This window comes from Oryza glaberrima, chromosome 6, assembly GCF_000147395.1.
Source record: "Oryza glaberrima chromosome 6, OglaRS2, whole genome shotgun sequence".
Taxonomy (NCBI): Eukaryota; Viridiplantae; Streptophyta; class Magnoliopsida; order Poales; family Poaceae; genus Oryza; species Oryza glaberrima.
In genome coordinates this window covers 6045044-6069557 of record NC_068331.1, presented here as the reverse complement: position 1 = coordinate 6069557, position 24514 = coordinate 6045044, and the positions used below count along the sequence as shown (strand labels likewise).

At 42.8% G+C, this 24514-nt stretch overlaps 4 protein-coding genes across 8 annotated transcripts; 2 read left to right on the top strand and 2 right to left on the bottom strand.

The window, feature by feature from the left end:
* Nucleotides 1–188: 188 nt before the first annotated feature.
* Nucleotides 189–6949, top strand: LOC127775535 (uncharacterized). Of its 3 annotated transcripts, none has more exons than XM_052301784.1 (14): nucleotides 189–431; nucleotides 1124–1200; nucleotides 1800–1958; nucleotides 2233–2446; nucleotides 2528–2614; nucleotides 2702–2841; nucleotides 2966–3046; nucleotides 3529–3593; nucleotides 3959–4134; nucleotides 4628–4758; nucleotides 4860–4947; nucleotides 5271–5490; nucleotides 5872–5978; nucleotides 6132–6949. In XM_052301784.1, the coding sequence occupies exons 1-14, from the start codon at nucleotides 264–266 to the stop codon at nucleotides 6564–6566; spliced, it is 2148 nt and encodes a 715-aa protein (XP_052157744.1). In that variant the 5' UTR covers nucleotides 189–263; the 3' UTR covers nucleotides 6567–6949. The 3 variants fall into 3 exon arrangements, with proteins under 3 accessions (XP_052157744.1, XP_052157745.1, XP_052157746.1); XM_052301785.1 differs by having other exon boundaries at nucleotides 316–431; nucleotides 989–1200; XM_052301786.1 differs by having other exon boundaries at nucleotides 397–431; nucleotides 1822–1958.
* An 87-nt stretch (nucleotides 6950–7036) lies between these two features.
* Nucleotides 7037–8163, bottom strand: LOC127775536 (uncharacterized). Its single transcript, XM_052301788.1, has one exon. The coding sequence runs from the start codon at nucleotides 8093–8095 to the stop codon at nucleotides 7550–7552; it is 546 nt and encodes a 181-aa protein (XP_052157748.1). The 5' UTR covers nucleotides 8096–8163; the 3' UTR covers nucleotides 7037–7549.
* A 3415-nt stretch (nucleotides 8164–11578) lies between these two features.
* Nucleotides 11579–21326, top strand: LOC127776176 (probable DNA helicase MCM9). Of its 3 annotated transcripts, none has more exons than XM_052302527.1 (21): nucleotides 11579–11855; nucleotides 11937–12075; nucleotides 12155–12236; nucleotides 12354–12492; nucleotides 13172–13238; nucleotides 13406–13580; nucleotides 14050–14149; nucleotides 14833–14930; nucleotides 15556–15621; nucleotides 15792–15884; nucleotides 16903–17019; nucleotides 17168–17240; nucleotides 18358–18424; nucleotides 18526–18607; nucleotides 18824–18945; nucleotides 19067–19134; nucleotides 19488–19597; nucleotides 19663–19710; nucleotides 19802–19954; nucleotides 20280–20425; nucleotides 20525–21326. In XM_052302527.1, the coding sequence occupies exons 1-20, from the start codon at nucleotides 11704–11706 to the stop codon at nucleotides 20342–20344; spliced, it is 2016 nt and encodes a 671-aa protein (XP_052158487.1). In that variant the 5' UTR covers nucleotides 11579–11703; the 3' UTR covers nucleotides 20345–20425; nucleotides 20525–21326. The 3 variants fall into 3 exon arrangements, with proteins under 3 accessions (XP_052158487.1, XP_052158486.1, XP_052158485.1); XM_052302526.1 differs by having other exon boundaries at nucleotides 19802–20107; nucleotides 20291–20425; XM_052302525.1 differs by having other exon boundaries at nucleotides 19802–20107.
* On the bottom strand, nucleotides 21112–22440 carry LOC127776177 (blue copper protein-like). Its single transcript, XM_052302528.1, has 2 exons — nucleotides 22147–22440; nucleotides 21112–21762 (listed from the first exon to the last, which is right to left on the bottom strand). The coding sequence occupies exons 1-2, from the start codon at nucleotides 22307–22309 to the stop codon at nucleotides 21329–21331; spliced, it is 597 nt and encodes a 198-aa protein (XP_052158488.1). The 5' UTR covers nucleotides 22310–22440; the 3' UTR covers nucleotides 21112–21328.
* Nucleotides 22441–24514: the final 2074 nt, after the last annotated feature.

The following is a 24514-nucleotide window of genomic DNA, read 5'->3' as shown; positions in this document are numbered from 1 at the left end:
AAGAGATTGAATACGTTCACGTCAACGGCAAAAGAAACGAGCTTCTATCACTGGGCCCCACCATCAGCCACGTAAGCAGCCCGCGGAATCAGTGTGGGTCCCACCTGACTCGCCCCCCCTTCTCCCCGCCCCGCTTTTTAACCCCTTCGCCTCTCCTCCCCGCCCCGCCAAGGCCGCGTTCTCTCCCATCGACGGCGCGGCGCGACGCGACACGAGCGGCGGCGGCGGCGGCAGAAACGGCGGCGAGGGAGATAGCGGGCGAGATGTGGGCGTTCTACCTGCTGTCGCTGCCGCTGACGGTGGGGATGGTGGTGGCGACGCTGCGCTACTTCGCGGGCCCCGCCGTGCCGCTCCACGTCCTCGCCACCGTCGGCTACGCCTGGCTCTGCTCCCTCTCCTTCATCGTCCTCGTCCCCGCCGACATCTCCACGGTACGGTCCCGCCGCGCCATTCCCCATTCCCCAACCGATTACTGTCTCGAGCTTAGCTTTTGCTGCGGTGCTGCCTCCTGTCCTGCTGCCTCGCTGTGGAATTGGTAACCGTTTGGGAGTTTGTTCGGGAATTTTGTTCGTGTGCATATTGGGGTTTAACCGGGAGTTCGGGAGGTAACATGGAGTCTGAGACTAATTGAACCGTATTTTCATAATAGAGATTGAGTATTTTGAATATTTTGAATTCGATTGGCCGTATCTGTGAATCCTTTGCTCGTGGGTGAGATTACTGTGTGTGTTGCAAGACGTGAGAAGGGGGAATTGGTAGAATGGTTGTTTATCGGTGTGTCCGTAATGTCGATGCCAAGTCAATCACGAGTGAAATAAAGGATCAAAGGAATAAATAACTGTACTGGATACTTTTCATGATGTAAATACCCCCATGGCTTGCCTTTTGGGTAGAAGAGTTTTTGCTCGTTCCTGTTTTCCTGAATGTTAAGAAGTTATGCAAATCATCGTGTTTTGAAGAAAAATGAAGTAAGATTTGGTCTTTGCAGTGACAGATGTTTGGTAGAACTGTAAATGTGAAGGCAGACAAGTCGTGCTGGTGTTACATTACATTTGTACCCCATGCATGGTCAGTCGTTCTTATTCTTCTGTTATGACCTGGTATCCCGTTATATGAGATGCAGACAATTACTGGCAGTCAGGAGGGTGACGTTGGATTCTTTTGGAGCTGGACGTATTGGAGCACATTTTTCCTATCATGGTATGTCTTCAATCATGATTATTTGTGTTTCATTCCCAACACCATAGCTACACTTTTTGTGAACTTTCAATGGCAGTATCTAGTACAGTTCTGTTCTTGTTCTCTGCCTGGTCAAGTATTGGCGTATTGGTGAGCTGAAAACTCGTAAAATGTAATGTCCTTTTCACAACATGGATGTAGTCTGAACTCTGCAACTGCTGCCTTGATTTTCATTGAGCATTTGGTCCATGCTGCAGATGCTTATCTTCTTGATCGCACACAGCTTATCAGATTAAATGATTCAATTACTTGACCGAACATTTTTTCAAATATTAAATAATTTGATCCTTATTTTAACATGGCCACATATTTTATTGTGACTTTCTAAAATTGTATGATGTTGACAACATGAGAAGTTCCTTTTCTTTTTGGTTGATGTCGCTGTTTTATTCGTAAGATATCATAAGTTATGTAATTCCTGTCAAAAGTACGTATGGTTGACTGGTCTAGTTGCAGTTTCTTTTACTACTGGGAGTCTCATTGCGACGCTCTTAAGTTGTCTGTGTAGCCCACAATTTTACATAATTGCCATTTTAGATTTTGTTCATGTCTCTGAGCAGGTCTATTGTACCTACACTCCAGGGCTATGAAGATGCTGGGGACTTCACAGTTAAAGAAAGGCTGAAGACTAGTATCCACAAGAACTTGGTCTATTATAAAATCATAGGGTCCATTGGTCTCGTTGGAGTAATTCTGATTATAACCATGCGTCATGATTGGTATGTTTCAAATGTCTACTGAGGTTGCATATTACATGATCCATCTAAAAGTGAATTGAGTTCATGCTCAAATACAGTTCTTGTTTTAATCTGCTTAGGTGCACTCCACTGGAAGAAATACCCACTTCACGATAACTTAACCATTTCAAATGTTTCCTTTAATCCTTCTCCATATTTTTTACTATGTTCTGTACCTTTAGGAATCGTATAGAATGGGATCATAAAGTCATTTCAATTTTTGCTTTATTCATATAAATGACATAATGCTATGCAGGGCTGGTGGTATCATGGGGTTTGCTATGGCGTGTTCAAATACCTTTGGATTAGTGACGGGTGCCTTTCTTCTTGGTTTTGGTCTGAGCGAAATTCCAAAGAATATATGGAAAACTGCTGATTGGACCCGTCGCCAAAAATTCCTCTATCACAGAATCGCAAATATGGCTGGCAAATTTGATAATGCTCACCAAGAATATTGCCACGCAATAGCTGTATGTACTTTTCCGCATTGTCAAAATATCATTTCAGGATCATATCATTGTGCTAAAGGCTTGTTCCTTTCCTTATTAAAGGTTGTTCAAGCCACCTCGAAACAAATGACCAAGCGTGAGCCTCTAAGGCCTTTTATGGATATCATTGATGATATGCTTGCTCAAATGGTATGGATGCTCAGGTACAACTTGAAGCTGACATTCAAATACTGTGGTTATATATGACAACTGACAATCTTACATCTATCCAATCAGCTGAGAGATGATCCACTGTTCAAGCCTTCTGGTGGAAAATTAGGAGAAGATGATATGGACTATGATACTGATGAAAATACAATGGCCTCACTTCGACGTCAACTTAGGAGAGCCAATGAGGAGTATTATAGGTGTAAAAGGTATTATAGTCTAAACTATTACAAGTTGATAGTACTGGACATGTTGAACTGTGGTTTGAAACAAAAATGGCTGTTCATTTAACTGTTTCTATTTACTGTTTAACTGTGTGTTGTGCTTTTACAGCAAATATACAAGTTACGTTATGGAGGCCCTTGAACTAGAAGACACCATTAAAAACTACGAGCAACGTGATGCAAATGAATGGTGAGCAATTGACTTTGATGTTTTACAAGGAATTTGTTGTCTCAGTTCATGAATTTATTTTTTTATGCAAAATGATAACTTCATGATAACAAAGTTGTTCTCCATTTTATAATGACAATTAATGTGTTGATACAAATTTCATGAGTGACCTTAGATACATTTGGATGGATGAAAGCAGTTAACAGCATAAATGTGGATAATTTTTACATTCTCAAAATACCTGCTATATACCCATTTATCAATGGGCTCTACTTCCTTGAATAATCCTAACAAGAATATTTGACTAGATTCTTTTTGAGGGGATATTAGATTACATATGTACTTCTTGGCATTTCAGGTTACTCTGCTTGTCTACAGCAATATTACATATATGAAAATTTTACCCAACCAGCTTTATCAGCATGTTACAAACTGGTTAAGTTATGAAGAATTCTGAAGAGACCATTTTCAACCAGTGTTGAATTTATGTTTGTTTTTTACAGGAAATATGTATCAGGTTTAAGGGAAAGTAGATCTTGCACACTGGGATCCTTCCTTGACTTCATAGGTATTTTCCTCCAATCTAGACTGGAAATGTCTGCTCATATCTCTATTGTACCAAATGAAAAGGTCTCACCAGAGGCTACTATGTGATTGACCATGCTCTTAAACCTACATATGTCCATCATGTGCTGATGCATATGGATCCATATTTGCTTTGGATATCATTAGCTTAAAGTGGGAAAATACACATGTGGATTATTGTGGGCCCCCATGGCAATGGATCTTATCAAATTTTGGTACTAAAGAGTAAAGTTGCATTTTGATGTACATCCCTTTAGTTAGTTGTATTGACACATAAATAGTTTTGAGTTACTCTTTGGCCAGTCGTTAATTCACGAAACTGACTCACGGACGTGTTCGCATTTTCAGAGTTCATTTGGCGTTGTATACTGAGAAAGCAACTCCTGAAGGTTCTTGCTGTAATCCTCGGTTGCATCTCAGCTGCCATACTATTGGCTGAGGCCACTTTACTGCCCAGTGATGTTGATTTATCGCTTTTCTCTGTTCTTACAAATGTTGTAGGAAAGCAAGAAGTTCTAGTCCAGGTAAGTAGTTGGGTAGTTTAAGTTCATTGCTTTGATTTGTTGTCTTTGAAGAAAATAAAAAAAAAATGTGCCCTCCACCTTGAAGCCAAATGCCTATGCAATTGAATTGTTTTTTATATGACCACTAATTTCTTATTACTTCGTATTATTTTGTATGTACCAATGCAATTGAATAGTCCATTCTGTAGTAGTGGTGCAAGGTGTTAACTAGAAGGAAGATATTGCACAGTGACTTCAGTTCCATATGTGAATATTCTTTTGTATAAACATAACCTCTTTGCGTGGAATATTTAATGCTGTGGATCTGCCTTCTACTTGCCCATTTACATGACTAATTCTACTTTAATATGTGGACAAACTTTCCTGGAGGCTTGTTGAAACTTGAAAACAATCTATTAAGCTTTCTTTAAAACAGAACTGTTTTTAAAGATCAGATGCTATCTTCAGCTTACATCCTTTCCAACTTTTCCTAATTAGAATTACCACTTAACAGGTTGTTGCATTTATTCCTTTGATGTACATGTGTATTTGCACATACTATTCGCTCTTCAGGATAGGGATGATGGTGGTATATTCACTGACACCGAGGCAAACTAGTTCAGTTAGCTTGCTTATGATTTGTTCGTAAGTTTTCCAAGTCCCCACCATTTGGCATTATAAGTACATCAATCATAAAAGTAATTTTGCACCTTGAGTAACCTTTACATCGAATGTCCTTTTTGCAGAATGGTTGCAAGATATGCAGCTCCTATTTCTTACAACTTCCTGAATCTCATTCACCTTGGTGGTAATTCTAAAACTACATTTGAGAAGGTAATAATCTATATGCCTTTCCGTATTATTTTAACTTCGTTTTTATGTAATATCCAAATATGTAGATTCAATTCATCCTCCTTTTGAACCATTGTTTTCTCAATTTGGCGGAATAAACAAAAGAAATCATGGATACTGTACACGAACTCTCGAGAATATATGCAGAATGAATTGAGTTTTTACTCTTTCTTCTATCAAGGTGCTGAGTGCTAATCATATTTGAAATGGAAATGTTCTGCCCTTTGGTTTTTAAGATTACTGTTTTATGGATAAATAATTCACATCTAACTGATGGATAATTTGTCTGCTCTTCTTTTATACAGAGGATGGGGAACATTGATGATGTCGTTCCCTTCTTTGGAAGAAGCTTCAACAGAATATATCCACTCATTATGGTTGTTTATACACTATTGGTCGCTGGTAATTTCTTTGGGTATGTGCTTGAATTTTTTGGAAGCTGGAAAAGGTTCAGATTCTGGACTGAACAAGAAGAAGATCATACAGATGGGTTCGATCCATCTGGAGTGCTTATTCTGCAGAAAGGTAACATGATGTAACACCGACATATTTTTCTTTCTACTCCATACACTATCTTCCTGCTTGCTCTGATGGGATTTTCAATTTTGTTTTCTTCTATGAGTAACCAGAGGATCCACTAAACTGATAACAACATAAATGTGATCCTGTTTCTAACTTATCAGGTGTTTCCAAATTTACTTAACATTTATACATTCTCGTGAATAATCAGTACTCAACTGCTGGTGTATCACCTAGTCAAAATACTAAAGTTCCCTGCAGCGGCATAAGGACTACAAGTCTTCAGAAAAATCAATGCTTAAATTATGTGTTTTCTTAGTCTTGTTTTTTTAAAAAAAAAATGTTATTAGCTTGTAGTGACATATTTCAGTTTTTTTTTCCCTGCAGAGAGATGTTGGATTGAACAAGGACATAAAGTCGGTGAGCTGGTTGCTCCATTAGCAAGAAATTTCACTGGTATATACAAAGACGTTGAATCTGGAAATGTGCAACAGGTGTGAATGGATTTGCCTGCGTGATAAGGCCTTTCTGTTATAGTTTTGTTTCTCTTGTTGTTCATGTTTCTCTAGCGTCTGCAGTCTGCTATGACTGTATTTCAGTAAAGAAATGGTCTCACTCTATTTCATTGTTCCATATGTTCTCCACAGGATGAAGAAACTGCAGGGATGAAAGCAACAACACTTCCATCCAAAAAGGAAGGAAGACTCCAGTCGAAATATGCTAGTAACGTTGCTCTTAAATATTCTTCTATAAGAGAACAAAACAGCAGCCATCAAGCAGTTAAGCAAGCCCAGACAGAAACCCAATCGACCTCTGTTGTGCCTGAAACAGGAAACTCAGAGACACCCTCTTCTGTCAGTAAAGAACCAGATTCATCAGCTGGAATCGCATCGAGATGGACCTTAATGAAGACGGGATTTCAGAACTTCAAAGCAAACATGAGTTCCAAGAAGTTTCTTCCTTTGAGCCTGTCATCAACACAATCGTCTAGTTCAGGGTCGCTTGATGAGATCTTCGAGGGACTTAAACGGCATTCAAGCAATGCAAGTGTGGATTACCTCGACGATGATGACGGCATTTAGTGACATGAATCCAAAGATTCAAAGATCCTAATAGAACGTTAGTAAAGGAGTACAGAATGAAGATGCAGAATGTACAGCAGTTCTTCAAAAAATGGCATAGAATGTAGGCCCTAATAGAATGTATACAAAATTAGCAGGCGTCCTCCCTTTCTAAGAAAAGAGAGGAGGATATAGTATAGCATACAAAGTACTCCTATAGGCTTAAGCGCTGTAGGTGATTTTGGGAAGCTGTAATCATGGAGGTCTGACGTGATGAGCGCTGAGCGGTCCTGTGCGTGCAAGGTCATAGGTTCTCGCCGCGAAGTATAAAAAAGAGCTACCAGATTCGAGAAATAGATACTGGGGCTACTCCGTTCATATTATGTACGGCGAATTTCACCTTATGAGTTATTCGCATACTTTTGTTCAGTGTTCTTGTTGAAACATCTGAGAGCTTCATGGGAATGGACAACTCCAAAGGTTCCCAAGAGGAGGCCAAGATGTTTGCCTAGCTGCTGCGGAAGGAATTCTGCCAATTTGCAGAACTGATATATTGCAATTTGCTTTACCAACCGAGTAACCTGCAGAAAGTAACAAACTCGGTTCTACAGCTAGTAGTAATTCGCAAGCATGACAAAAGGCCAAAGAACATCACGAGCTTGATGATTTGATCATGAGTCATGACACGGAAATCACGCAGCCGATTCGAGCCGAGTGCCATTTCTTCCCTCAGATCTTAGATCTATACAAAACGGGACGTTTGCCATTAGGCCGTCCTTTCGGCACCCCCCGCACCCACCACAAGCCACGACCCAAAAAGCGCACCGAAAGATAACGAAACATGCCAGGTGATCAACGTGAGCCCCCCGGATGAACAGCGCACGCGACGCGACGAGAGGCTACCACTACCAACCAAACATCGATCACGCCGCGCTGGCTGGCTCACGCCTGCACGTACTGCATGGTGCTCGCTTCCTCTCGTCGTGCGCGCGGGCACGCGCGCATCAGAACAACGCCGGTGGCCGCTTGGCCGGCGCGGCGGCGGCGGCGGCGGCCTTCTCGCTGACCGCCTTGGAGTGCGCCAGTGAGCACCCGTCGGCCTTCCGGTGCCAGCTCCCGTGATGGAGCTGCTGCTGCAGCCTCGCCCAGAAGCCGCTCCTCCTCGCCGTCTTCTTCTCCTCCTCCGCAGGGGGCACCTCCTTCTTGTCATGACCTGCGGCGCCGAGCACCGTCGCCGCCGTCGCGGTCGTCTCCCTCTGCTCCTCCTGTCGCATCAGCATGCCCAGCCTCGCGCGGCGGCCGACGGGCGGCGCCTGGGTCGCCGACGCGGCGGAGTAACTCCCCTCCCCGGTCGACGAGCACAGCGAGGAGGAGGATCCCGACGACGACGCCGACGACGGCGACGGCGAGGCAGCGCTGGCGACCTCGGCGGAGAGGCGCGAGAGGCGGTCGCGCAGGCAGAACGGGCACACCCCCGCCGCGTGCCGGTGCTTCGGGTGCCTCCTGCACCGCGCCGCGTCCGCCTCCTTCGACTTCCCCACGGCTGCCATGGCTGGCAACTAACGTACAGTCGTACACTACGTAGAGGAGGAGTGGAACACACACGCGCGCGTGTCGTTGATAGCGCTTTGCCCGTGCGGGTGCGTGACCGCGTGGTGCCGCATATATACCGCTCGGGTGCGTGCGCCGCGCGCGCGCGCGGTGGAAGTTTCGCGGATGCTGCGCTGCCGAGGCAGCTGATGAGATGAGGTGGTGGAGTGAGTCGGCGCATGCACCGGTGTGGTTGTTGTTGGTTCGGTTGGATCATTTCGGGGTGATGGGGCCGGCAGGTGTGTGTTGTGGTGTGCGAGTGGTTGCATGATTTAACCGGTCGAGAGAACGACGCACTGGAGGTGGCTGATTGATTTGGGCATACTCCGTACGTGGTTAGTAGGTATTTTGCGCTATACATTTATCGCCATTTGCAATGTAGGACATAAGTTTATCTTCTGTTTGAGCTGTTTTTGTTGTGTTCATGTATGCACCAATTCCAAATAATGGAGCATTTTATATTACAGAAACGAATACCGTGCGTTCTTTTTTAAGTAGTAGTACGTGTTTACTCTCTTGTTTACAATACAAATATGTCCTCTACGTGCAACTGGCTACACATGCGGAATAATGTTTGAACATACTAGACGGGAGACGGCACACTTGACAGTTGACACCGTGTCACGCTCACGCCACACCTCGATCGCTAGCTCACGGTCATCCGTCAGTGCCGGCGTGCTAACAATATTGCTCGCCACCTAAGAGCAAGTTCAGTAGTATAGCCAACTATTAACTCCAATTTATCTATAGCTAATCTAATAGCTCATTCATACAATAGTTACATACTACACTATTAATATCTGGTCCCACTTGTCATGCACACACTGTGTCTTAAAGTCCGTGCTACAGCTGGCTACAAATCTGTAGCCCGCTGCCCTTCTCTCTCCTCATTTATCTTCTTAAAATATGTTTGCAGCTGGTTTATAGCCTGCTATTGTACCTGCTCTAAACCTATGGATGTCGAGCGAGGAGGAAATGAACTGAGGCCTTCTCATGCAAAAACTTTTTACCCTATCACATTAAATATTTAGATACATGCATGGAGTCCTAAATATAAAAAATAAACTAATTACACAGATTATGTGTAAATTATAAGACGAATCTTTTAAGTCTAATTGCGCCATGATTTGACAATGTGGTGCTACAGTAAATATTTGTTAATGACGAATTACTTAGACTTAATAATTTTGTCTCGCAGTTTTCAGGCAGAATATGTAATTTGTTTTGTTATTAGTCTATATTTAATATATCAAATATGTGTCCGTGTATTCGATACGATAAGTAAAAATTTTTGGTTCCTGAACTAAACAGGCCATGAACAGATCAACAGAAGAAAAAAGATGGTCCCGTACACGAACCTTGCGCTGTATTCAAGACGAAGCTCACGATCTGATATGCTGAAGTCGAGGACCTACTAGTAGAGTTAGAGCTGAAAGCCGGTTAGAAAAATGAGTTCAGCCGGCGGATCATTGTCAAGTCCGATGAACGTGTGCGTGCCGTGCACAAACTACTCCCACGCACAGGCCTCCGCACCCACCTCCGTGCACGCCACGCCGCAGCGTGCGTGCGTGCGTGCGACCTCGGGAGACCAGGCGACGCCGCGCCCCCTCGCGTACGGTGTCCCCTCGCGCCGAGACCGCCTCCGCCCGCGCCGGCGTGCGCTCCCACGCGCGGTAGTTTGCCACACGCGCGCGCTCCGTCTCGCGTCCGCTGGTCCATCGGCTGCCGCAGTTCGCGCGCACGCCCGACCCGAGTACCTACTGTACTAGTCGTACCTTTTGTTCAACTTCTCGGTCGTTGACGACCGCGCGCGCGGCGGCAACACTGTGGTGGGGCACCTGCATGCGCTGCGCCGCTGCTCGCGCCGTGGCAGGACAGGAGCCGGCAATCCTCGCTGCCACGGGCGCTTTCCCATCGCTTTTGTGTCTCCCTGTCCGGTGTGCATATGCAGGGCTCGGTCGCCCGCCGCTGGTCGCGCGTCCCGCTGGCGCAGTGGCGCTGCGGCCTGGAGTCTGCAGCAGCCAGCAGGGGAGGGGAAATGACGAGGCCTCCACATGACACATCACTGATCCACAGGGCACATCTCAAGTTCTCAACTGATTGGGCGGAAAGTGGGGTGCTTTGCAAGGGCGCGCGTGTATTCGTATTCGCTGGAGCGCGCGAGCGAGCACGTACGCACTTCACATGTGACAAAGGTGATTAGCAAAGTGGTGGTTGTTAGATTGTCCGCGCGTTTTTGTCTCAAGAATCTTACTGGTTTGGGTTTGATAGCACGTAGTATGCGCGGTAGGCGCCTCGTCGAGCTCGAGCATGCTTCATGCTGGCTCAGGTCAAATGGCCGCCAACCGGCAAAACCAGTGGCACATCTTGTGGACTTGTGGTTTTACCAACGAGGAGCTTCCAGGTAGTAATCTCTATTGTAGCTGGAAGTGCTACAAAGACCAGCTTGCTATTATCCACTAATAATGTGCATGTAGTACTTTGCAACGGACCAGCCCATGTAGGGATTGATTAGATGGCTGGATTGAGGATAAAACCCCGAAAGCACGAGCCAAACCTATAATTAGGGATTGACTGTGTGTCGGTAGATTGATAATGAAGCAATGGATAAAGCAGTGACCGTTCGATAATAAAGCAGTGGATCTTGTGATGGAGGTGGACTGGTTGTCACATGAGAAAGCACACGACCTCCACGATGGAGATGGAGCCACAAGAGCAAAGATAATAGTGAGCTATAACAAAATAAAAATTAAAGGTGTCGTCTTTTATGTAAGAGCTAACTTAACACAAACTCTAAGATAAATATATTAGATGTATAAGAGCAAGGCTAATAATACAGCCAGCTACTAACGGTATAAATCTTTATGGCCTATCTCTTAGCTCACTCATATTGGTTAGCTCTTCACTATAAATATATAGTCCACATGTCTATCTCACATATTTTCTTGGTTCCTGTGCTTAAGTCGGCTATGAGCTTACAACCCATTTTCCATCTCTCTCCTCTCTCATCCTCAACATTTAGCCTCTTACAACCCTTTATCATACTTGCTCTAAGAGAGATAGAGAGATGAGAAGAGCCAATCTTATAGCTAATTTATTATATATGTTGGCTTTAAAATAGGCTAATTGTAGGAAGTGAGTTATACTATTATCCTGCTCTACGATGAAAACAGACAACTTCGTTTTTAAAGTGGCTGAGAAATAACAAACACTGGTTTACCCGGTGAAAATAAAGCAAAATGTTACTGTTAGTCTGCTACCAACAACAGACAGGCACATTTCTTCTGAGTTTTCAGAAGAAAAAGAACGGGGGCAACTTTTATATGGGCCACATTTTTCGAGAGGCCTAACGGGCTCAATATAGTGGGCTTTAGCTTTCTAGACCAAGAACCGGCCCAATTTAATCTCCACCCAAATTCCCCCAAATCGAGGCCACCACCACCACCGTGACCTCGCGTCAGTCAGTCCCGTCAGCCGTCGTCACCGCCTTGTCTCCTCTCCGCGGCCAGCTTTTCTCCGCCCTTTCCTGCCCGTACGGCCACCATACGCGGCCCAAACCGCCGCCCAAATGCCGCCGGCGGCGGAGGAGTTCGCCGTCGACGACCTCGACGAGTTCGAGAGTCGCCTAGACAGTTTCCTCAACCGCTTCCACGCCGACGACCTCCGCCGCATCCTCCTCCCCGACCCGGACGGCAAGCTCCATTTCCCCCTCGTCATCGAGTGAGTCCTCGTCCTCCTCCCCAGCTGCCGCCGTTCTCTCCCCCCTCCAAACCCTAACCCCGTCTCCCCTCCCTCTCGCAGCTTCGCGGAGCTCCTGGAGTTCGACCCCGAGGTCGCCCACCAACTCTACGACTACCCCAAGGACGTGCTCGAGCTGTTCGACGCCGCCGCGCAACGCGCCCTCGACAAATTCGATGCCGCCGCTCGACGAGCTGACAAGGTTAGTAGTCCAGGCGGCCGTACGACCTGCACCTGCTTGTTCCCCCCATTTTTTTTTCTCAGAGACTCTTGATTCTCAGAGGAAGGCGGGCGACGAGACAATGGAGAAGAAGTTCGTGCACGTGCGCGTCAACACCTCGGGGTCGGCACTCGAATGCCCTGGTGAGCGCACGCATGCGACACCTGTGTTCGGCGTAATGCCCGTGTAGTTTTTTTTGGTGTTTTTGGGCAGTTGCTTACGGGCTATCGTGATTTGGTGGTAATGGTGCTGTTCGGCAGAAGCGTCCCCGAGCATTGGGAAGGTGAGGGTGAAGCACAGGGGAACTCTGCTCACTTTGAAGGGGACCGTGATCAGGTCCGGTGGCGTGAAGATGATCGAAGGCGAGAGGAAGTATCAGTGCAGGAAATGCAAGTGCAGGTTTGTTATGCATGTCTCAGGGCTTTATACCAGTATTAGTTGAAGACTGAAGCTTTCGCTTCTTCTATTAGAACCAGTGGGCTTGTGAAGTTGTGATGTATATATCCCTGGCTCTGGCTTGCGTATTAATTCTGCGGTTTAGATGGTGCTCACCGCTCAGTGGTCTACTGACAGAGCTGGTTTGGCAGAACCATAGAAAGCTTTTCTAAAGCAAAAGTTAACAGATTGCTTTTAGTACTTCCACAGTTCCACTCGTGCTCGCAAAGTGGCAGGATTGTCATTGTGTATTTGTGTTATACATTACTTGTAACACTGGCCTATTTGGGTTCCTAAGCTTGTAAGCCAAAAGCTGGGAAGTAAAATTAAGTATCTACGCAAGTGGGGTTAAGATTCTCTTGAAATTACTTGGAAAAACATTTTTCTAGATAACGACTTGAAAAAAAATGCATGAGGATTTAACTTCTTGAAAGCAGTAGATTTTGAAGAATCGGGAGGGGATTCAAAGATCAGAGCAATTTCGTGATTGCCTTAATATGAACATAATATTGCATTTTGTGCTACCTTAAGACATGATGACCTCAATACTTTTTACAAGGTTTGTGTTGATTAGCATGCTCATATATGTACGTGCTAGACTCTAGCCATACTGAACCTTTGACTTCTTTGGTATCTTGAACAGGTTTACGGTTCATCCTGAGCTTGAGGCTGGGAATCGTATAACTCTTCCTGCATCTTGCAAATCCAAGGTATTTCATGTCCTTGGCATTACTTTTCTCGTTCTACCTATAACGGTTCACCTGTGGTTAACACATCTGGTTATCACATTTTATATATTGTTATTTCTATATTTGTAATTGCTTGAACTTCTGCTACTACTATGAAGTTGCTCTTGCTAATTTTGCTATTGATCCAGAGTGCAAAAGGTTGTGGAGGTGCCAATTTCCAATTGATAGAAGATAGCATAACCTGCCATGATTACCAAGAAATAAAAATCCAAGAAAATATACAGCTTCTAGGTGTTGGGTCTATACCCCGTTCGATGCCTATAATTTTGATGGATGATCTTGTTGATATTGTTAAAGCTGGGGGTAAGCAACCTTTTCATATTCATGCATTTATGTAATTCTGTGGAACTAATAGTTGTCCTTTTTTGTTCTTTTATGTCTTAGTGGATAACATCCTGGATTCTTTAACATATGGAATTCATAGACTGCGTTCTAGTGAGCTTTAAATATTTCAAAATTGCATTGTATTTATATGAGTAGCTTAACCAGATAATTGAGAGTATACATGAGCAAATTGCGGACCTGAACTGGCTGTGGTTTGGTCCAATTCCTCTTGAGCTGAAGTCTGAATCACCAAGGCCTGAGCCTGGAGTCCTGGTCCACCAAACCAGTTGGCCCTGCCACCCTGGTGAACCAGGCTGCAAGAATAAAATTTAAGCCAGCTTGATCTCGTGCTTGGCCGAAAAATGGATTTTGTTGTGTTTCTTTTGTGTAATCATCAATTGTCGGTTTAGCATATTTTGCTGTGATAGTCACCTTATCTGTTCTTCAGATGATGTTGTTGTTACGGGTCGATTATCTGCAAAATGGTCTCCTGACATCAAGGATGTACGTTCAAACCTTGATCCTATGCTAATTGCCAATTTTGTGAGGTAACTGATAACTTATACTGGGGGTGTTCTCCAAATATTAGTTCTCTAATTTTAATCTTCCAAATTATGATTCTTTGAACATATTTAGAGTATGCAATGAACCAGGTATAGTTTCTTCTCTTCTTAGCATATTTTATTGCATAGTGTTCTTCTTACGAACCTGAACCTGAAGATCTATCACAGTAATACCAGCAATAATGTGCCATTCTTAGTGTATTTCATTACATAGTGTTGTTTTAACGAACCTGCAGGGGCTCATTTAAGCTTCTCCAAATCTATCACAGTAATAATACCAGCAATGGCTTTGGCACATAATTGCCGATCCAGAAAGTACATGGAATGGCTTTTGGTGTTTATTAGTTAAATGATGAAAAACTAAAAAAGACATTTAGGAAACATGCAGTTTATGACAACAGAGTAGTATTGTCTGGTCTCATTACTCATATGAAGGAAAGGCTTCCCATACACTGTACTTTCACTCTACTAGTTTATTGCGTTGTAGTTTTTCTTATTTTTCATTTTATTGCCTGCCAAGGTAGTTGGATGCCACCATAGTTGGGCATATTTTTAGCACTTTAGTATTTTAATTTTAGCGCCTTTTCTGTTCCTTGGTTTCAAGTTCAAAGATATCAGCTAGTCTTGCCTTCTGTGCATTATGAATGTCTATGTACTGCACTCAACAGGAGAACCAATGAACTGAAGTCTGATCTAGACATACCTGTTGAAATTATCAACAAGTTTGAGGAATTCTGGGCAGCTTCCAGAGCTACTCCACTGAAAGGTGCTTATGTTCCAATGTCAGCTTATTTTCCTTTTGTTGCTGTCTAGATCTTGGTCTGAATCCTGTGAGCTAATATTGAAGCAATTACAATGTACTACATTGTCTTATTGACTTACATTTGACCAAAAACCCTAATCCTGTTCCCAAATGTAATACTCCCTCCATTCCAAATTGATCATCATATAATATTTTTAAGAATATTCTAAAATGATCATCATATTTGTGTTCATTCATTAAGTTTATTTGTTATTTGTGCATTGAAGTAAATGAACATTGATGCATGCATCCATGCACAAAGTGTTTTGATTTTCTATTGGCTAAAAAATAGTGGAGAATGTGCATGCATCGAGTTTGTTGTTAGAGTAAATGTAGTATGAGATAGTTATTATATTTTCTTGGTCTTAATGCACCCATGTAATATGATCAATTTGGAATGGAGGAAGTATTAGGAAGCTTTCTACCTTTTATTTAATGCATTATTGCACTGTAAATTGTGCATTGACTTACATTTGAACTATGGACCCTGATCCTGTTCCCAAATATAATATTAGGAAGCTTTCTACCTTTTATTTAATGCATTATTGCACTGTAAACTGTGCATTCTTTTGTTCTTTTGGGTACACAGGAAGAAATTCCATCTTGAAAGGCATTTGTCCTCAAATTTATGGGTTATTCACAGTGAAGCTTGCAGGTACAGAACTATTTGCCAGTATTCTAAATCATTGCGAGTAATTCACTTGTGTTTAGCTTTCTCTGAAAATCCAGTTGGAGATTGTTTCTGAAAAGCTATTTAACTCTTTTTTGGAGTATCTATAACAACTGCTATAGTTGGTATTGTTTCATGATCTGTTTAATTTTCAGTTGCTCTTACCTTAATTGGCGGGGTGCAGCATGTTGATGCTTCAGGAACAAAGGTTCGTGGAGAACCACATATGCTTCTTGTCGGTGATCCAGGTAGTAATATCCATAACATTTGTTATATACTTAAATCAAAACCATCCTTTCTGTACATAAGTTGAACTAGTGTTTAACCTTTTTCCAGAAAACAACATATTCAGTTAATATGCTTTCACTGTAATAGCTACACAGTGGACTACCGATTACCGCTAGGCTAGCTTAGTCCATATCTTCGGCCAGACCTTCTCTAAGCTCCTGGAAAACTAGCTTGACCCATAGCTGGACGCCATCATCTAGCTTGTCCGTACATGGACTCCATCCTCTCCTGCTGAAGCACCTGCGTGAAAAAGTGCATCCAAGATGATTTCCTGTATACCAAAATGTTACTCATGCACTGCACAAATTCCAACACTGCCTCTTGTATATGGCAGAAATGTTCAATTCAGTCCAGTGGGGATAGATACAACAACTAGGCTTAGGGCCAAAGTGGAGAGAATAGATATCCATCCTTTTTGGTTCATCAACCTCGAACGTGCTGCTCAATGATGTTCCAGGGAGCAATTTCACTATCAAAGAGGGGTTGGGAAAGGGGGTCCTCTGTCCCAATGCATTTTACCTTGGTAATTGACCCGTTACAAGAAATCCTACAGCACCACACAGAAAGGCATCCTCTACCCTATCCTATCAAGAACAGACTGCACGAAACATCGCTATAGGTAGGTCCAAGCTACTATTCAGTGTGTTCTAGAATGTTTGCTCAATCCACTGGACTGGTGACAGACTTAAAGAAAAGGTTAGGCATATTCATTTAGACTAGAACTAACTTGTAGTCAGATTTATGCATCTATATTTGAAAAAAAAAAGAACTAGAGTAGGTCAGCTTGACCAGCCCCACTTGCATCTTCCTTCCCAGGGACGCACAAATAACTTCTTTTGGATTCATAAAAGTACAGAACTACTGCTTGACATCCACAAGCTTCATAAAGTGCATTTGGTGTTCCTAATAGAGACACTACAAACAGACTATATGAAATATATATTATCTCTAACTGAATCGTGTTCTATTAAATTTTAGGCACTGGCAAATCCCAGTTTCTGAAATTTGCTGCTAAATTGAGCAACCGTTCAGTGATCACAACTGGTCTTGGAAGCACCAGTGCTGGTTTAACTGTCACAGCAGTCAAGGATGGAGGTACCTATGTTTCACATCTCCATTCTCTGGCAGCATTATATATCGTGTTTTGTATTTCCTCGATTTCAAAATCTGAAACTAGTAAATGATTTTTCATAGCAAGTTTCTTGCATAATAACTGAAACGTCATTTTTATATTTGATAATAGGGGAGTGGATGCTTGAGGCTGGCGCTCTTGTTCTTGCTGATGGAGGGTTATGCTGCATAGATGAATTTGATAGGTTTGTTCAACATTGTCAAACACTCGATGACCAATCTGCTAGTATTGCAATAGTTGCCTCTTCTCTTGTTTATATGAGTTAATGTTCAAGGTACTAGACGCCAGGTGGTTGGCAGGGCTAGCACTTAGTGCATTCCTAGGGGGCAACTAGGACCAATTTGATCATGATTTCCCAAGCAATTAACAAGCATATGACATAAAAGAAAGACAATATAACATTATAACATCACTAGAGCATCTAAGGCAGGGAGCCGTCCAATGCACCGCCAAATGCCAAATCACAGTTGGCTACCTGACTCCTAGCTCCGCTTTTTAGAACACTGACTGGAATTAACAGAGTCAGCTTCCTGATCTAAATGAGAAGTGGCCTGATGTTATTAAAATACTGAAAATTACATTTTAGGTGCTGAACGGTGCAATTCTGGACAAGAACAATATGACACTTGCCTTACTTCAGGCTTTCAGTCTGAACAGGGGACTTGATAATATACCCTGCATTTCTTATCACCAATAATTTGATAATAACGACGAGTTATTCCTTGGCTTATTTTGTTGAAACTAATGTACTAGAACACCAAAGCACAAATAAACCATGGGTTTCTGCAGATCACTCATCAGAATATTCACCAATAACTTGATTGGCACCTAGCAGATCATCCAATCGTCTGTGCTCCTTCCACCATTTTCCCATGCTTGTTGCCTTACCCTCATTTCTAGAATTTATTCGCTGGTGCTACATAATGCTCATCACGAACCTGAATTCCTCTTCCATGCTCCCAATATTTCACAGTTTTCATGGCATAATTCTAACTTTAGGTGACCCGGCACCCCAACCAACCAACCAACCACCACCCACCCATGTGCCTGCTTGTTTTGCTACAAACACAATAATCATCTTCAGATAATATGCTTATACACCTAAATTATTTACATGCCATATTCATCATAAATGATAGTTTCATCCGATTGGGTTGAGCTCAGAACTTTTTAAAAGCCATGATACATATTATGTGGCTACATACAACTTTTCACCTTTTCCTAAAACCAATGCATAGATTGTTGTGAAAATACAAGTATTTTAGAGCTCTATAACATCTGAGTAGCATTTCTCGTTGTAGTATGCGAGAGCATGACAGGACAACAATACATGAAGCCATGGAGCAACAAACAATAAGCATTGCAAAGGTATCTGGCCTCTTTGATTTAAACAATTATTACCATTTAGTGAACTGTGGCACCCATTAACTACTGCACTTTGATTCAGCGTCATTTCTTCTTTATTACAGGCTGGATTAGTGACAACACTCAACACAAGGACTACAGTGTTTGGTGCCACTAACCCAAAAGGACAATACGATCCAAATGAATGTACTGCACTTGCACATCAAGCTCTTATGTCGCTTTGCTACTTAACCAAAACTGTGCCAGACCACATAGTATTCAAGGCATATTTACTTGCACATTCTACTACACCAATGTGTAGTTTGATACTATGGTGCCATTATATGCCTCTAAGCTGTTCTAATTATCCTTTGCAGTGATCTTATCCATCCTGACCGTTATATTTCTTCCTTTTCTTTTCAGCCTTATCTGTGAATACAACACTTTCAGGACCACTGTTGAGTAGATTTGATATAGTTCTTGTTCTCTTGGATACAAAAAACAAAAAATGGGATAAAATAGTTTCATCTCATATATTAGCTGAGGTATTTTCATTGTTTTTGATGTTTGACATTATCTTTTGTTTGGTTTCTTGAACAAGCTGCACTATGGGTGTGCAAACAACTTAGCATAGCATTCTAAAACAAACTTTTAAAAATTGTGCAGAACACTGAAGAAAAGAAAGGCAAGACAAGTGATCCGGAAGTAATGTGGACACTGTCCATGTTGAGAAGGTGAGACAATTGATTCCAAAAAGTAATGTCGATGACCTCCATGCTGAGAAGATAGAAAGTTTTTTTTAATGTTATGTTGATATCAGGATATGTTTACCTCCCATGTCATGATAAGGTTGAGCTTAGAGACCTGTGGTACGCTATATGCCAATATTGAATGCATGCAATTCATTATTTTTGTTCAACACTTAGAAATTGTTTTGTTGGCTTCAGCAAATGTTACTTCCGCAGACCATAACATAATAATAAGTAGCTAAAAGTTCCAATTGTAGTTGGCTGGATAGCACTGAGAATTTTTATTATATTTCTTTGTCAATACTAAACAATGACGCTTCAATCTTTTATAATTCCAGGTATATTCACTATGTGAAGCAGCATTTCAAACCTGTGCTGACCAAGGAGGCTGAAAGAGTTATCTCTAGTTATTATCAGCGTCAGCGACAATCAGGAACTCGGAACGCAGGTTAGCCGGACTTGTTTTTGTTTCTTGAAGTATTTTGCAGCCTCTCAAAAATAAGTTTTGTGCAGCAAGGACGACTGTGCGCATGCTTGAGAGTTTGATAAGGCTAGCACAAGGTATGCTTTGTAATCTACACTGGATCACTCACCTTCTCATGCCCATCTTGTCTCAATTCTTTTACACTTTATCTTGTCTTTTCTGCTGTAGCACATGCAAGACTAATGTTCAGAAATTGTGTTACGAAACTTGATGCTATCGCTGCCATATTATGCATTGAATCCTCCATGACAACATCTGCAATAGTAGATACTGCTGGGAATGCTCTGCACTCGAATTTTACAGAGAACCCTGACCAGGAATGTATCCTGAAATGTGATTCCATAGCTTACTTATCCAAGAATATCAAATATTTAACTGATGAAATCTCGAACTGATAATTTTTACTGTAGTGCCACGTATATGGATGTTCTTGCCTATGTCTCTGGTATGGCCTTTTGATTCGGGCAAGCAAAGGTGATCTGTTGTTCCTATAAACGTTAACACTACTGTACTTTCCACTTCATGCAGCTGATTGGCTCATTCTGACGTGAAATATTTTCTTATGGAAATGCACCTTTAAAGTATAGATTCTGTAAACTGATAGGCAGCTTTCTCCACTCCTTTTGTTTGTCTTGACATATTATAGATATCGAACAGGAGAAGAAAATCCTTACGCAATTGGGAGTTAGCGAAGACTCCCCATTGTTATAAAATATCATTACCAATATGAAGATTTACAAGCAAACGTGGCTTATATACCATGCTGCACAATGAATCAAGTGATATGCCAAGGTGATAACCACTCTTGCTTGGGACATTTAACTATTATGGTCGTCTTGTTCTTATAATTATAAGTGAGTGGTAATGGGGAATATGGGGTAAACATTGCAGGGAATATGTGATTTGCACTAGATTACTACGGTCAGTTTGGCAGTTTGGCTCTACCAGGTAACGGTATTGGAAATTGTAACTTGTTGTTTTAGATCAATGTACTGGAACTTGAAGGGCTGAAATAGCAACTACTCCCTCCGTCCCATAATATAAGGGATTTTAATTTTTTGCTTGCACTGTTTGACCATTCGTCTTATTCAAAAAATTTTGGAATTATTATTTATTTTATTTGTGACTTACTTTATTATCCAAAGTACTTTAAGCACAACTTTTCGTTTTTTATATTTGTACAAATTTTTTGAATAAGACGAGTGGTCAAACAATGCAAGCAAAAAGTCAAAATCCCTTATATTATGAGACGGAGGGAGTAAAAAGGTTCTCTACTTTATATTATGGCAAATTATATTATAGACTTTTCATTGTCACTCACTCTTGACATTTCCTTTTGGTTGCAAGGCACGCCAAGTAGGGTTATTTTGCTGTAAGTTTTTTTTTTGTCATCACAGCAAAGGACATTTGCAGTTCACACACCGCACCATATGCACCTAGATCATAACCAGATTGGAATGAATCCCAACATACACAGGTGAGGGTAAAAATCCATGACATAGATAGGACAACAAATTAACAGGAAGTCAATTCAAACACAGCATCCAACTACTGCCAGCTCACCACAACAAAAGCACCAGTTCCCTCTGTGAAAAGAAACCTCAACTCACTTCCTGAACAAACACTTGACATGGTGTGTGTCGATGTCTAAATGACATGCAACCTAACAGCACTGCCTCCACCCTGGCCTTGGCCCTAGAAGAGGCCCAGTTGCACGGCGGCAAGTCCTGCCAGGCCCAGCATAGTCCATGACCCGGCCCTGAGCCCAGCTGCACCGGCGGACTGCTTGGCGGGCGGCGCGAGCACCGTTGCTGGGGTTGTGGGCGTCAGACCGGAGCTTGTGCCAGGGGACGCTGGTGTCGCTGGTGTCGTAGATGGAGTCGTCGGTGTGGTGGACGGGGCTTTTGGGGCTGGGGCTGGAGAGGCCGCGGCAACGTCCACGACGAGCTTCATGCCGTTGCTGCAGTGGCCGGCGATGCCGCAGATGAAGTAGTGCTTGCCAGCGGTCTTGAGGGTGACGGTGGTCGTGCCGCTGCTGTCGCTCTGGAGCGCGTTGCTGGCGGTGCACACAGCGTAGTCCGCTGCGCTCACCTCATCCACCGAGTGCGCCCCACCGGCGTAGTTGAACACTGGAGAAAAGTAAAAGTTGCTTAGAAATGCATTTGCAAGGCAGCATATATAGCAGGTGAACTGGTGAAGTGCAGCAAGTTTTGATATGCATTTTGGTACTAGGAAGCATCAATATTCAATATCAATGCACATGTTTTACTTCTTTTTTTTTCAGTTTCTGATGCAAGTCATGTTTACTAGTTCTTTTTTTTCTCTAGTATGATGCCGATGCACATTTTAGTTAACTCTGTTAGTGGCTTGTTTAGTAAGAAATCTATCAGATTAACTGATCTCTCCTGGCAAGCACATGATCAAAAACAATGTGCAGCACTTGGACAAACAAGTGAGAACCTGAACACAAGAATGTTAAAAGTAACGCAGAGGCTTGGTTACATGGCGCTCACCGAGGGTATCGCCCATTTTGAATTTCTTGTCGCTGGCCCAGGTGGTGTAATCCGCCCCCATCGCCCAGCCGGACGTGTCGCCGACGGTGTACTTGGTCGCTGCCGCCGCCACCACGGCGCAGCTCACGAGGAGCAGAGCTACCAGGGCCAGCGACGAAGCCATTGCAGCAGCCAGAATCAAACCAAGAAAGGGAATTGGCAATGTGTGAGTTTGTGTTGCTCTGTTGAGATGCAATGCAGAGAGGATTGCAAGCTAGGGCCCTTATATGCATGAAACTGACGAGGTGACGAGACGAGTGAGTACAACGTCGCAGCAGCTCTTCAGCTGAGAGAGTTGGTGAAGTGGCTTTCGTTGGAGTTGGTTGGGAGCAGGAACCGGTCCATGCCTTGCAAAACGCATTGCTTTCAACAGGTACTTATCCCAAAGTCTCAATAGTAGACAGAAATTGCCTTAGAAATGACTCTACTCTAGCTGTTCGGTTCATTTTCTTTTTGCCAAATACCTTTTGGAAAAGAACAGTTTCTTCATGGTCATAAAGCTCTAGTTAGTTTGCGGCTGAAGCTTGCTGCTTTGATGCCTTTTCAGCTGCAACATCTTTCTCATGAATCATGATGCACACACGTCGCATGATATTCTTGCAACGAAGCAGAGAAAGATGAGGAACACATTAATTCAACTGGTAGCTTGGCAATGTCACCAGACTGGCCATTAATTTGTTCTACCAACATTGTCTTCCTTTTAGACCCCATAAGGACATTTTCCCCTTATAAAAGTAGTAAGCAGAGTATTTCTATGCTTGCTTAATCCCTGATTAGAATCAGCAATTTGCAAATCTTAGCCGCCATGAAAAAGCCACGCGAATAATTGGTGATCCGATCATCAACTTTGGGGGCAGAGTAACAGGTGATCTATAGCCGTAGCAGCTGGACGCCTGAACTAAATAGCAATATATGTTTGGTGACTGGCCATCTCGTACTGTCATATGGGTCAAAGCGAGGATTTTGCCAAGAGATTTGATGAGAGATTGCAACGGCTTCTGGTTACCGGTGAAGCAATTGATTTCTGGTTATCGGTGAAAGCAATCTTACTTGCTGATCCAGTAGTTCTCGAGTCATTTATGTGCAAGAGCGACTTGCAACCAGAAAAATTTCCAGATAATGCAACGAGATGGTCCGGACCCTGTCCCGAAGGCAAATGGAAGTTTTGGTGGTTGTGTGCAGGATTCATCTACAGGAGGTCCAAAAGATTAAGGAACAAGCTAGCTATCAATTCCCGGAGGTCAATCTCTAATCCGGTTGGTGAATGGTGATCACGTACCTAACATAAAAAGATTAGTCTCGCTTTAGGGTTTGGTAGACAAAGGGCAGTTCTGTTTGTTGTTAATCTTGTTTCGTTTGTCAAAGGAGCATATGCTGTTCTGTTCTTGTAGTCCCTCTCAGGTAGGAAGCTTCAGGCTTCAGTTACTACTTTGCTTATTTCCAGTGAAATTCTCTGTGCAGAACAGTAGAAAGATGAGCACAAACCCGGGTTCAGACTTCAGAAGTGTTCCAGTAGTCCAGCCTTCTACACTACTGCCATGGATCTATCAGTCCATGACAAGATCAATATTTAGTTTGTTGTTTGCAGCACAGGAGATTGCATCCAAACAATGAAGCATCATCAGTTGTATGGGTCATTTCTTTTCTTCAACTCTAAACTTGAACTAGCTTTTTTTTTTTCAAACTGTTAAATGATAATTTTTTAAAGAAAATCTATATAGGAGTTGTTTAAAAAAAAATCAAATTAATCCATTTTTCAAGTTTAAAATAGTCAATACTTAATTAATCATATGCTAATGAGCTTTCTCGTTTCGCGTGCACGAAAAATCTCCCTGCAACCTATGCATTTTTGTAAATGTTTATGGGCCCGTCTATATATAAACGTTTCGTTTATATAGGAGTTGCTTATGGGCCTGTCTATTTTTTTTGGAATAAGTTCACTTTAGATCCCTTAATTTGTCGCCCAATCTGATTTTCATCCACAGTCCAGAAAACCGGATACAATGCATCCTTCAACTTACAGAACCGTGCAGAAGAGGTCCCTCAGTAGTATTGTGCCTGGTTTTGGATGACGTGGCGCCTACATTGCTTCCTTTGACTAGGTCCTCGTCCCACGTGGCATTGATGTGACGCTTAAGTGGCAATTGGATCCTGGAAAAATAATAAAAACCGTTGGACGCGTATGTCAGCTTACACATAAAAAAAAATTAAAAAGGTGGGACCCATGTGGTCCCACATGTCAGCCTCCCTCTTCTCTCTTTCCCCTACATTGCAAGGGAGAAGGGGACGGGCGGAGCAGGGGGGGGGGGAGAGGGGTTGAAGCGGAGCT

Bases quoted from the DNA above. Each gene is read 5' to 3' on its own strand.
- LOC127775535 (XM_052301784.1), top strand. From the start codon at position 264: ATGTGGGCGTTCTACCTGCTGTCGCTGCCGCTGACGGTGGGGATGGTG. The intron at 1,959-2,232 runs GTATGTTTCAAA...AATGCTATGCAG, and splicing joins ATAACCATGCGTCATGATTG to GGCTGGTGGTATCATGGGGT. The intron at 2,842-2,965 runs GTATTATAGTCT...GTGCTTTTACAG, and splicing joins GAGTATTATAGGTGTAAAAG to CAAATATACAAGTTACGTTA.
- LOC127775536 (XM_052301788.1), bottom strand. From the start codon at position 8,095: ATGGCAGCCGTGGGGAAGTCGAAGGAGGCGGACGCGGCGCGGTGCAGG.
- LOC127776176 (XM_052302526.1), top strand. From the start codon at position 11,704: ATGCCGCCGGCGGCGGAGGAGTTCGCCGTCGACGACCTCGACGAGTTC. The intron at 15,622-15,791 runs GTACAGAACTAT...TTTAATTTTCAG, and splicing joins ATTCACAGTGAAGCTTGCAG to TTGCTCTTACCTTAATTGGC. The intron at 18,425-18,525 runs GTATCTGGCCTC...TCTTTATTACAG, and splicing joins AAACAATAAGCATTGCAAAG to GCTGGATTAGTGACAACACT.
- LOC127776177 (XM_052302528.1), bottom strand. From the start codon at position 22,309: ATGGCTTCGTCGCTGGCCCTGGTAGCTCTGCTCCTCGTGAGCTGCGCC. The intron at 21,763-22,146 runs GTGAGCGCCATG...ACTTTTCTCCAG, and splicing joins CAAAATGGGCGATACCCTCG to TGTTCAACTACGCCGGTGGG.